Consider the following 12,109-nt stretch of genomic DNA (forward strand, 5'->3'; position numbering starts at 1 on the left):
CCAGGTCACCAGCCGGTCCACCTCCCTCCTGTAGGCAGACTCATCCCCATCCGAAATGAGTCCGATGAGGGTGGTGTCGTCCCCAAACTTTATGAGCTTTACAGAGTCGTGGCTGGAGATGCAGCAGTTAGTGTAGAGGGAGAAGAGCAGAGGGGAAAGGACACAGCCCTGTGGAGATCCTGTGCTGAGAGCCCGAGTGTTCGAGACATTTTTTCCCAGCCTCACACGCTGACTCTGGTCCGTCAGGAAGTCTGTGATCCACCTGCAGGTGGAGTTGGGCACGTGGAGCAGAGAAAGCTTGTCCTGGAGCAAAGCTGGAAGGATGGTGTTGAATGCAGAGCTGAAGTCCACAAACAGGATCCTAGCGTAGGTTCCTGGGGAGTCCAGGTGCTGCAGGATGGAGTGCAGGGCCAGGTTTATGGCGTCATCTACAGACCTGTTGGCTCTGTAGGCAAACTGCAGGGGGTCCAGGAGGGGGTCGGTGATGGACTTCAGGTGGGATAAAACCAGGCGTTCGAAGGTCTTCATGACTACAGACGTGAGAGCCACAGGACGGTAGTCATTAAGTCCAGTGACGTGTGGTTTCTTGGGGACTGGAACTATGATTGAGGACTTGAAACAGACTGGAACATGGCATGACTCCAGGGAGGTGTTGAAGATCCCTGTGAAGACAGGCCAGCTCATCAGCGCAGTGTCTCAGGGTGGCAGGAGAGACACAGTCTGGGCCCGGGGCCTTACGTGGATTCAGCATTTTGAAATGTCTCCTCACGTCCTCCTCTTGGACCGAGAGGGCAACGGGGGGAGTGGGGAGGGCAGCAGTGAGAGGGGGGTGGTCCAGAGTGTTTGAATATCCAGTTGTGTGGGGGGTGGGGAGGTGTGAGTCCTTGTCTTCAAAGCGTGAATAGAAGATGTTCAGGTCGTTGGCCAGCTTCAGGTCGTCAATAGAACGAGGTGCTTTGGACTTGTAGTTGGTGATCTCTTTCAGCCCCCTCCACACAGAGGCCGAGTCATTGGCAGAGAACCTTTGCTGCAGACGTGAACTGTACATGGATTTAGCCTTTGCCACCTCCTTGCTAAATCTGTACTTTGCACCTCTATAGTTGTCTCTGTCTCCTTCTCTGAAAGCCACCTCTTTCTGCTGATGGAGCTGCTGGAGTTTAGGTGTGAACCAGGGCTTGTCATTGTTATATCTCACCCTGGTACGCTGTGGGATGATGCTGTCTTCACAGAAATGAATATATGACGTCACAGTGTCCGTGTAGTCATCTAGACTGTTGAAGCCTCAAACATATCCCAATCCGTGGTGGCCAAGCACGCGCGTAGCTCCTCTACAGCTTCATTGCTCCCCACTTTAGACGTCCTCACAACAGGTTTAGAGAGTTTAAGTCTCTGTCTGTACGTGGGGATCAAGTGGACCATCACGTGATCTGAGAGTCCCAAAGCTGCACGGGCCACCGCGCGGTAGGCGCCGCTCACTGTCGTGTAACGATCTAACGTGCTCCCTTCTCTGGTCAGGCATTTAACAAACTGTTTGTATTTTGGTAATTCCAACCCCTGGCAATAATTATGGAATCACCGGCCTCGGAGGATGTTCATTCAGTTGTTTAATTTTGTAGAAAAAAAGCAGATCACAGACATGACACAAAACTAAAGTCATTTCAAATGGCAACTTTCTGGCTTTAAGAAACACTATAAGAAATCAGGAAAAAAAGATTGTGGCAGTCAGTAACGGTTACTTTTTTTTAGACCAAGCAAAGGAAAAAAATATGGAATCACTCAATTCTGAGGAAAAAACTATGGAATCACCCTGTAAATTTTCATCCCCAAAACTAACACCTGCATCATATCAGATCTGCTCGTTAGTCTGCATCTAAAAAGGAGTGATCACACCTTGGAGAGCTGTTGCACCAAGTGGACTGACATGAATCATGGCTCCAACACGAGAGATGTCAATTGAAACAAAGGAGAGGATTATCAAACTCTTAAAAGAGAGTAAATCATCACGCAATGTTGCAAAAGATGTTGGTTGTTCACAGCTGTGTCTAAACTCTGGACCAAATACAAACAACATGGGAAGGTTGTTAAAGGCAAACATACTGGTAGACCAAGGAAGACATCAAAGCGTCAAGACAGAAAACTTAAAGCAATATGTCTCAAAAATAGAAAAATGTACAACAAAACAAATGAGGAACGAATGGGAGGAAACGAGTCAACGTCTGTGACCGAACTGTAAGAAACCGCCTAAAGGAAATGGGATTTACATACAGAAAAGCTAAACGAAAGGCATCATTAACACCTAAACAGAAAAAACAAGGTTACAATGGGCTAAGGAAAAGCAATTGTGGACTGTGGATGACTGGATGAAAGTCATATTCAGTGATGAATCTCGAATCTGCATTGGGCAAGGTGATGATGCTGGAACTTTTGTTTGGTGCCTTTCCAATGAGATTTATAAAGATGACTGCCTGAAGAGAACATGTAAATTTCTACAGTCATTGATGATATGGGGCTGCATGTCAGGTAAAGGCATTGGGGAGATGGCTGTCATTACATCATCAATAAATGCACAAGTTTATGTTGATATTTTGGGCAATTGAAAGGATGTTTGGGGATGATGAAATCATTTTTCAAGATGATAATGCATCTTGCCATAGAGCAAAAACTGCAAAAACATTCCTTGCAAAAAGACACATAGGGTCAATGTCATGGCATAGGGTCAATGTCAATGAGCAGATCTGATTTGATGCAGGTGTTAATTTGGGGGATGAAAATTTACAGGGTGATTCCATAATTTTTTCCTCAGAATTGAGTGATTCCATATTTTTTTCCTCTGCTTGGTCTAAAAAAGTAACCGTTACTGACTGCCACAATCTTTTTTTCTTGATTTCTTATAGTGTTTCTTAAAGCCAGAAAGTTGCCATTTGAAATGACTTTAGTTTTGTGTCATGTCTGTGATCTGCTTTTTTTCTACAAAATTAAACAACTGAATGAACATCCTCTGAGGCCGGTGATTCCATAATTTTTGCCAGGGGTTGTAGAAGCAGAGTCCTCCACCTCTTGTTTTTCCAACAGTAGGTAAACAACATCCATTTACATAAACAGGCGAAAACGAAGGTTTTATAGATTCACGTGACAGTCAGAGCAGAAAGTTGTGTTGAAGATGAGGATGGGCCTGATGTAATACCAAACAATGTCGATTTAAAGACTTGGAATTAAGAAAACTAGGTCATGCATTGAGTAGCTTCCAAAAATGTCAACAAGCCTTATAGGTTAGTAATCACTGATAAATTATAACACTTGTTATTTTTTAACCCTTTAAGTACAGATATGTTGTCCATAAGGCAATGGACAAATAATTTTTGGTTATCAGCCCACTTCTCGAATGAACTGTCAAGATACTATGACACATTCGAACAGTTTTTGTCGCCATCTAGCTGCCAATGTGAGCATTTCAAGCCCTGTATATTTCCTACTCATCAACCGCTTTTAGGAGCCTATCCCAGCAGTCAGGACGTGAGGTGGTGAACACACCTACGGGCAATTATATCCTGTTTTGTCCTTTGGATCTCAATCGCTTGGTTAAAATATCAAAAACTAGCAAGTAGTTTATTTGGAATTAAAATTTACGTCATCACTTAGGTGGCGCTGTGTCGTCGCGTCATCATTCGTCGATCCTTTGTCGAGCGCAAGTAGCGAAAAAAGCTTTACAGCGATAAGGTTGGAAAATCTGCACGTTTTATTTGGTGAACTGAAAAAGGTGAGATTTTAATCATACAAATAAATATACCTACGGTTGACAGCCTAAAATTGTGTTATAGAAAATGTAGTTTGTCAGTTACCGAAACAACAGATTAGCGTGGCCCCAGCGTGCTAAGCTAACAATGCTAGCAACTCATTGGATCAGATTTCTTTAATTCCATGTGATAACGGAGGCTCTGTAGGCTGGGAAGTAGAGTTGCGTCCCATTATTTACGTTTAATTTGCATTCATTTGGACGTTTAGCGAATTAACTCTCGCGTTTTATGCGTAGCATTAGCTTAGCCTGCATTAAACTACGCTGCGTTCGTCGTGATATATCGATTATGTTCCTCTTCCCGTTGCAGCCCAGACGTTGCTCGACTATGTGTTTTCGGTTCGTTTTAAAACAGGTGGACTAAAAACGTGACAGCATGGCCGCACTGATGTGGAACGAGCGTCAGGCCTACGAGGAGCTGCTGTACTGGGACAGTCTGTTACAAGAAGGTCACCAGCTGCTGCCGGAGGACTTTGACAGGTGGTCCTCACATACTCTGCTTTATACAGTTTGTAGACCAAACTATTCAAAGAACGCATCCATGAGGGCCATGCTAAAATACTAAATGGGGACTGATAATTACGAAATGGAAGTAAAATGTAATGAAATGGGACCTAAAATTATAGTACATTTCATAAAGAGCAGGTCTTTGAAAAAACAAAAAAGCATAGACTTTATAAATAAATGACAGTGCTCTTCCCCTCACTCCCTCCAAGAAATTAGTTCTTTAGAATGGTGAAGCACGCACATATAAAAGAACAAAATAAATCTGATAAACAGAGCCATAGATAGATATCCGATGATGTCACGGGTTTCCCACAAATCCGCAGTCTGCCATGTTGTGAGTCAACTTTCTTTGTCACTGATCTATTAGTGTGAGTGTGTACACGTTAGAGGAAATGAAAGCCTACAGTTGTCGTGTACGTGCAGACGAGGATGATTTGACAACAGCTCAACAGCTTTTCCTGTATATTCGTTTTGTGAATTGTTCTGTAATTTATGTCTGTATCATGGCCCAAGCAGAGGATCACCCCTTTGAGTCTGGTCTGCTTGAGGTTTCTTCCTCAGAGGGAGTTTTCCTTACCACGGTTGCTCTGGGGGTTAGTAAGGTTAGACCTTACCTGTGTGAAGCACCTTGAGGCAACTCTTGTGATTTGGTATAATGATATAAATGAAAATAAATTGAAATTCGGGCTGCTTCCAGCGGAACAATCACACCGGAGTTTACGCTGCCCCCACAGTTGTTGTGCTGATCCACAGCAGAAGCAGCAGCATCGCTGGCATTATTATTATTATTATTATTATTATTATTACTGAGCCAATGTCACCGAGCACTTTGAATAATTCACCAACATCTGAGTGCTAAAAGACATGGTGAAACAATGTGGTGTTCTGCAGCCTGCGCAAAACCATCTCTGCATTATGCATCGCCAGTTAGTACAGGACGGATCAAACCATCTTCCATGGTCCTGTGCGCACTGGTCGCAAAAAGTCCTGGCACTGTCAAGAAGGCTTGTAAGAAAATAAATGTGACAATTTTCATGCGCTCGCAATGATAAAACACCAGAACAGAACCCGGTGTGCATCCACGGGAAGCCTACTTTATAGACCTCCGTGTGCCACCTGTGTCGTAGGTTAACAGTCGACGTGCGATGGTCGCAAAAAAAAAAACTAAACACCTTTGGGCTATGAAGTCATATCAAATGACACCACCCGCTGAATTTAAGCAACATATTAATTTTTATTACGTTCTTGGCGGACGTAATGAGAGCGCGTGCGTGCGTGTGTCTGTGTGTGAGACAGAGTGGGGAAAAAACTTAACAGTAAAACATCAAGTTTTGCTTCTTGCTCTGATGACCAGTGGCAATATTTAAATTTTTTCAATTTGAAATTGAAAAACATCAAGTTTTACTTCTTGCTCTGATAACCAGCGACAATATGTGTCTTGATTGTCAGTACATTGTGGCTTGGGACAATATGTGCCGGCATCTCTTTTGTTAATAAACTGAATCAGTGCCACACAACATGACGGCTAGTGCAAAGGGTCATGGGAAATGTGCCATAGTGGAAACCCATCTACATCCACCCTGAGTACATGTACGGAGTGCATTTCCAAAATGCCATTAAAAAAAAAACAACCAAAATATAAATAAAAGTACTTAATTTACTCATATTTGGAGTCTGTCTGCTCCATTTCATTACATTTTAGCCCCATTTCGTAATTATCAGTCCCCATTTTTTTATTTTAGTATAGCCGCATTGATGAGATTTTTTTTTTTTAAACATTGATTTCTTAGCTGTAGTCGCTTTTTAAAATGCTGCAGGTGACTGGCATTGTTTGTTTGTTGAATTAATTGTTGAAATCCTGACATTATAACTCTCTGGAGGCACACATTTATTGCATAAAACCCAGCATTGAACAGCAAGTAACATGATTGATAGGGATGCTTGAAGTCATTGAAATTGTAATTTATTTATTGCCTTTCCTCTATCTAGGTATGAAGAGCTACGTTACTGGTATGACTGTCTATGCTATGAAGAGGAACTAAGACAGTACAATGACTATATCGCTGTTATGGAAGAGACTGAACATAAACGACAGGTTGGTGCCTTAGCTGTTGAACAAAAGATTCTCATCTGCAACCATTTTATTTGTAGTCATTTAACAAATTTCTTTTGTCTGTACATTAGTTTTTTCCATCACACTTTCTCCCCAAAACTATTGCTTTTCTTCTTAAAATAAATTACTTCATCCAGCATATTTTTAATTGTGCTTTTTTACAAAAACTACTGTTTATTATTCAAGTTTTGTGAAATAAAAAAAAAAAATCTCTGATTAAGAAATTTGACAACTTTTGGTTTTTCCTAATTATGTATTTATTGAAAGAAACGACCAAATTGTTGAATGCTAAAATTGACATTTACACTCTGCTACAATGTGATGATCTTTTTCTGTAACATAAACCTTACCTTTCTGATTCTCTATTTAAGGAATTTGCATCGCCTCAGATACCTTTACAGGGACACGATCGACGAGTGATGGCCAAACATGCTGAGATTTATCCATCTTCAGAGGAACTGAAGGCAGTGCAGACAATTATATCTGATGTGGAGTGTGCTCTTAAGGCTGTCTCTGATACAATGCGTGCTCCAAAAGATGATAAAGAAAATGCAGCGGAGAAGAGGTAAACAGTACATACATACATATGTACATATGTGCCCATAATAAAAGTATGTACATTTTAATCAAAGAAATTAACATGCTTTTCATTTCTTTATGGTACCGTGAAGGTCTGTGGAGCTTTTCCATCAAAATGATAAGCTGTTAACATAGTTTTATAATGTTATCTTCTGTTATAAATGTTTGTGTTTTATTGTGAGATCATTTATGCAAAAATTTTTACCTTGACAAGTAATTCAGCTGATGAACTTGCCTCCTTCACTGAAAATGGTGTGAATCAATGATGTTATCTGGTGGAGTCTAATCGCAGTGAAAACCTTCTCTGTTCTTTCTGAAACCTAATTAAGACAAGTGATTTCATGTGGAATACAAAACAAAATCTGAAAAAAGTACAAAAATATTTGTTGTTTGCATCTTATTTAAAGATCCAAAAAAAAAAAAAAAAAAAAAAATTCTGGTGTTAAGAGGAAAGCTGTTGGAACTGAGAGTTAATGTTATTGCCACTGATAAAACTGATTTGGTGGAGATAAATGTGACCTTTTCATTTTAATGCATTCTAAATTAGTAAATGTTCTCTTTCACCTTTTCATGTGACTTGACAAGCGCTGATTCGGAAGATCGTCTGCTGCGTGGCGTGATGAGGGTGGGTGCAGTTGCCAATGGACTTCTACTGAAGGGAGATCTGAACCTGGAGTTGGTTCTACTTTGTTCCACCAAGCCAACTGTGACCCTGCTGAAACAAGTGGCTGAAAATCTAACTGCACAGTTAAAGGTACAAATGATGGTTTATAAAGGTTTACTTGGTTATGTGGGAGTGGAGGTGGAAGTCAATGTCTTCACTTAGTACTTTTATTGATGTCTCCGGGTCCTCGGTCTTTGAGGTTAAGAGACCCCTGGGAAGAGCTGATGGGGTCATGAGGTTGCTGGACAGAGGTGTTTGGCAATGATTATACCTTTGTAAGAGAACAAAGGTCCAAATCTTTAGAGTTTTGGTCCTTCATGTCTTACTGTATGGTTGTGATACTTGTGACCTAAGATGATGACTAGATGTCTTTGGTGCTAGGTATGTTTGTAGGTTTCATGGGTACTGCTGGAATGACTGTCATTCAAATTGTGACATGGAGAGACTCGGATGAGGAGTATCAGATGGATTTTGAGGGAACTTCAGATATGACATTTTGGTGATGTGGCACACATTCCTCTGGAGATAATCCAGCATGCAGGTATGGGGCCATTATTGTAGCAAAAGTATTTGCAAATGCGTATTTTGATCTGTGTGTGTGTGTAAACAGATCCACAGATGCGTATAGCCATCTGTGTGTGGTTATTTTGATCTGTGTTTTGTAAACACATCCATAAATGTGTAAAAAAAAAAAATAAATAAATAAAAATCTGTGTGAAAATCGGGCCCCTCGATTGAATGTGTTCTTACATGTGACTTTTGCTACAGTTCTACCGCGTTAGATCTGTGTGTGTGTGTGTGTCTGTGTGCGCCTCCACCAGAGGATGCAAGCACCATTGACATCGCTGTCCTTTTAAGCCTGGCTGGTCCCTTGAAGAGATCAGAATACACATTTGCAAATATTTTTCCTACAATAATGGCCCCATAAATGTCCAAAAGACAAATGTAGGACTGGAAAAGACGAGACAATTTTCCAGGTCAACGATGCAACAGTGTGTCGTTTATGCTGGACACACAGCATAAAAACACACTTTGTTTCCGCCCCTGAGACTATCCACCAATCACAGACGGGAACTCACACAGTTTAATTTGCATGCAGTATCTATAAATGAATGGTTATCGGAGTCAAAACCTCATTCATTTCGTTAAATGCAGATTGCATTAAATTTGAAAATACTTTTGCTACAATAATGGCCCCATAGCCGCACGTCAGTTAAATATCGTTGATTGACTGCGTTTATTTTGTAAGTGTAAAATAAACAGACAGATTATCATTGACTCTCTACATACATGCAATTTGCATTTGGCTCCAATTACACTGGTCTACAGCCAAAATGCTTCTCAAATAAAGATGGTCAAACTTTACTCATTTTGGGCCACAGAGAATGAAAATGTTTCAAATTATTGATTGGCTGTAGTTTTAAGAAATGCTACTACTGTTCTACTAAGGATTAATATATAACCCTTTTACTGATTTTTAAAGTGTTACATGATGATTTTTCATTAAAACTCTACTCGTATAATTATGTAGATGCAAAATGTAAAACCTTGTATATCTTGGAAGCAGTAGCCATTTAACCATTGTTATTGTCATATTTGAATTCAACATGCCAAAATCCATAATAAATAGCACATTTTATTTCTGAAGCAGACAACTTCTAAATATTTGTAGACTAGTGTAACCACTCATTTATAGATACTGCATGCAAATTAAACTGTGTGAGTCCCCGTCTGTGATTGGTGGATGGTCTCAGGGGCAGAAACAAAGCTGTGTTTTTTTGTTGTTGTTGTGCTGTGTATCCAAAATGACACACTGTTGCATCGTTGACTTGGAAAAATTGTCTCATCTTTTCCAGCCCAACATTTGTGTTTTGGACATTTATGTAGCCGTTATTGTATGAAAATAATTTGCAAATGTTTATTTTGATCTCTTTGAGGGACCAGCCAGGCTTAAAACGACAGCAATGAGTGATGTCATTGGTGCTTGCGCCCTCTGGTGGAGGCACACAGACAAGTCTACATACACACACACACACATTGCTGCACGCATTTACAGTTCTAACATGGCAAAACTGTAGTAAAAGTAACGTGTAATAACACATCCAATTGAGTGGCCCGATTTTCACAGACACATGGATACACACGCACAGATTTTCTTTTCTTTTTTTTTCTTTTTTTTCGCATTTGTGGATCTGTTTACATACACACAGATCAAAATGTGCATTTGCAAATACTTTTGCTACAGTTAATGGCCCCCTATGCAGGTCTCTCAGCAGTTTGAAAAGGCCACAGCTGGCTGCAGCAGATGGATGGTGACTTAGAAGACGTGAGTATGGCCTAATTGCCTTGCTTAGTGGTTGTCATCTTGGACCACGAGTGGTTCTGTAATGTGATGGATGCAATAAAGTGTAGGAGTGACACATGCTCCAAGAGAGACCTGGTCCAGAAAAAAATGTTTTGTTTTTTTTGTTTTTAAGAAAAAAATATTCATAACTGAACAGATGGATTCTGCAGCTGTGACATTTGATTAAAGAGCTGTACCTCTGACTACAGGAGTGTTAATGAGCAGCTCAAGCTCCCTCAGTTTTATGATGTCATCAGGCACAAAGTCTTTATCAACACATAAATCGTCCACTTTTGCATCTAATACGCACCATACATATTTTTGTTTTATTTTATCATCTTTGTTGTCAAAAGTATAAATTCAGCATTCGGCACACAAACAAGAAAGTCATCAAGTTGATTTTCAAGGATTCTTTTTTTCTGTCCTAATATGACTGTGTAATAGGAAAAGGAAAAATACGTCATAACCCAGTGTGTCGGGGATGCAGCAATTGTTGTGACAAGCATGAAAGAGCTGGCGCTGAGCCTAACTATCCATGTGACGTCACCACTGGTCAGGAAAGAGGAAGAGAGTTCAACTCCAGAAGAAGGTGCGTGTGTTGGTCCAGCTTCCATCTAGACTTCAGCCACCACAGGCCATGTCCTATGAACCCGCTGAGCTGTGTGTTGTCTGTATGCAGACCATGTAGTGCTCCACTGCCTCTTCTCATGTGAGTCAGTGGTGTTAGGACTGTCTTAGGCTGAGGCCAGTGAACAGCCAATGAATCTTGGCTCTTCACTCGCTCTGCAGTCCTGTCATCATTTAATGTCAAATTGGCAATTTATGGCACATTGTAGTCAATACACTTTGTAGCATATTATTGGTTGTAGTGCCTCAGCCATTGAAAACAAAATCTTTTATTTTTGCCGAATTGTTTTCATGTTTAAAGTCAAGGCTTTTCAAGAATGAACAACTTTAAGCGCGTATTGCATGTACATTGTGCTCAAGATGTGCAGTACATTTGGTCCCAGCTGCAGCAAAACTGATTACCACTAAAAATTTAAATTCTGCCCACAGAGAAACATCAGAAAAGTCCTGTCAGATGTAAGAAATTCAAAGTTAAACAGTCTGTGAGAACAAGCTGGTTCGTGGTTGATTTAGAGCTTTGATGTGAATCTACACACACTGTATTTATTTAAAGTTACAGTGAGTTCGTTAGATGGTCTGGGGGTGTTTGTTCAAATCCCATGTCAAGAACCATACTGGTTTCATTGCATGTTCTAGTGCATTTCCTACACTGCACTTAATAGTTTCAGCTCATCAGGTACACCAGGGGTTCTCAACGTGGTCCTCAAGGACTGATGACCCAGCACCTGACCCATCTTTGTCCTACCTGCACAACTGCTGACATTTTAGAAATTTAAAGCACTAAATAGTGGCTCGTGTACGTGTTCACTCCCTTTATTATAACAACTGAATCATCAGTTTGTAGTTTTGTCTGCTTTGGACAAGTCAGGAGGTGACCATAAAACATCTCAGTCTTCAAATATCCCTTCAAGATCACTTCAGTCATTAAGAAACGGAACCATGTGGTTATTGGATTAGAGCAGACTGTCCTTAAAAACAGAGTGAACATGCTTAAAGGAAACTAGTGTGGTGCACCCCAAAGTCAGGCAATTTAGCTCCAAGTGTACTAACTATACTAATGACTTCTCAATTTTCATTTTAGAATTCGTCTTGTTATATTTGAGGCCACATATTTTTGTACATGGTGGACGGCCGCTGTGGAGTAAAATGTTCAAACGTTATTGCGAGAATTTACATTTGATGAGGTTGAGCTTTGCATGATGTTGACAGTTTTAAGGGGTCTATTACACAGCAGAAATGAGCTTAAGAATTCTGTTGTTTTCAGTTAGTTATTACAAAGTGTGAAGAAGCACTGGAAACAGGGTAACAAGAAAGAAAGGGAAGTAGAGTAGAACCGGACAGAAGCATGAAAGTGACTGTTAAAAGTGATCTCATAGCATCCTCTAAAGCTTAGGAAATTGTTGAAGAAAAAAAATATTTAACTGAGGGTTATCATTGCACTGATACTTGCAGCAGGATGTCTAAATAGACATTTCAATTTAA

The 12,109-nt window shown here is 40.4% G+C and overlaps 1 protein-coding gene and 1 long non-coding RNA gene across 3 annotated transcripts in view; both read left to right on the forward strand.

The window, feature by feature from the left end:
- The first annotated feature begins 3,620 nt into the window (after positions 1 to 3,620).
- Positions 3,621 to 12,109, forward strand: part of LOC117526035 (interleukin enhancer-binding factor 3-like) — a 33,110-nt gene continuing 24,621 nt past the window's right edge. For both annotated transcript variants that reach the window (XM_034188025.1, XM_034188024.1), the window contains exons 1-6: positions 3,621 to 3,757; positions 4,149 to 4,273; positions 6,290 to 6,395; positions 6,785 to 6,978; positions 7,578 to 7,746; positions 10,445 to 10,589. In XM_034188025.1, coding sequence (XP_034043916.1) covers positions 4,170 to 4,273; positions 6,290 to 6,395; positions 6,785 to 6,978; positions 7,578 to 7,746; positions 10,445 to 10,589 — 718 coding nt within the window. In that variant the 5' untranslated portion in view covers positions 3,621 to 3,757; positions 4,149 to 4,169. The remainder of the gene's footprint in view (positions 3,758 to 4,148; positions 4,274 to 6,289; positions 6,396 to 6,784; positions 6,979 to 7,577; positions 7,747 to 10,444; positions 10,590 to 12,109) is intronic.
- Positions 8,107 to 10,123, forward strand: LOC117526041. The gene is made up of 2 exons (XR_004565199.1): positions 8,107 to 8,197; positions 9,921 to 10,123. It is a non-coding gene; the product is annotated as an uncharacterized LOC117526041 (long non-coding RNA).

Source organism: Thalassophryne amazonica, chromosome 15 (genome assembly GCF_902500255.1).
Source record: "Thalassophryne amazonica chromosome 15, fThaAma1.1, whole genome shotgun sequence".
Lineage (NCBI taxonomy): Eukaryota > Metazoa > Chordata > Actinopteri > Batrachoidiformes > Batrachoididae > Thalassophryne > Thalassophryne amazonica.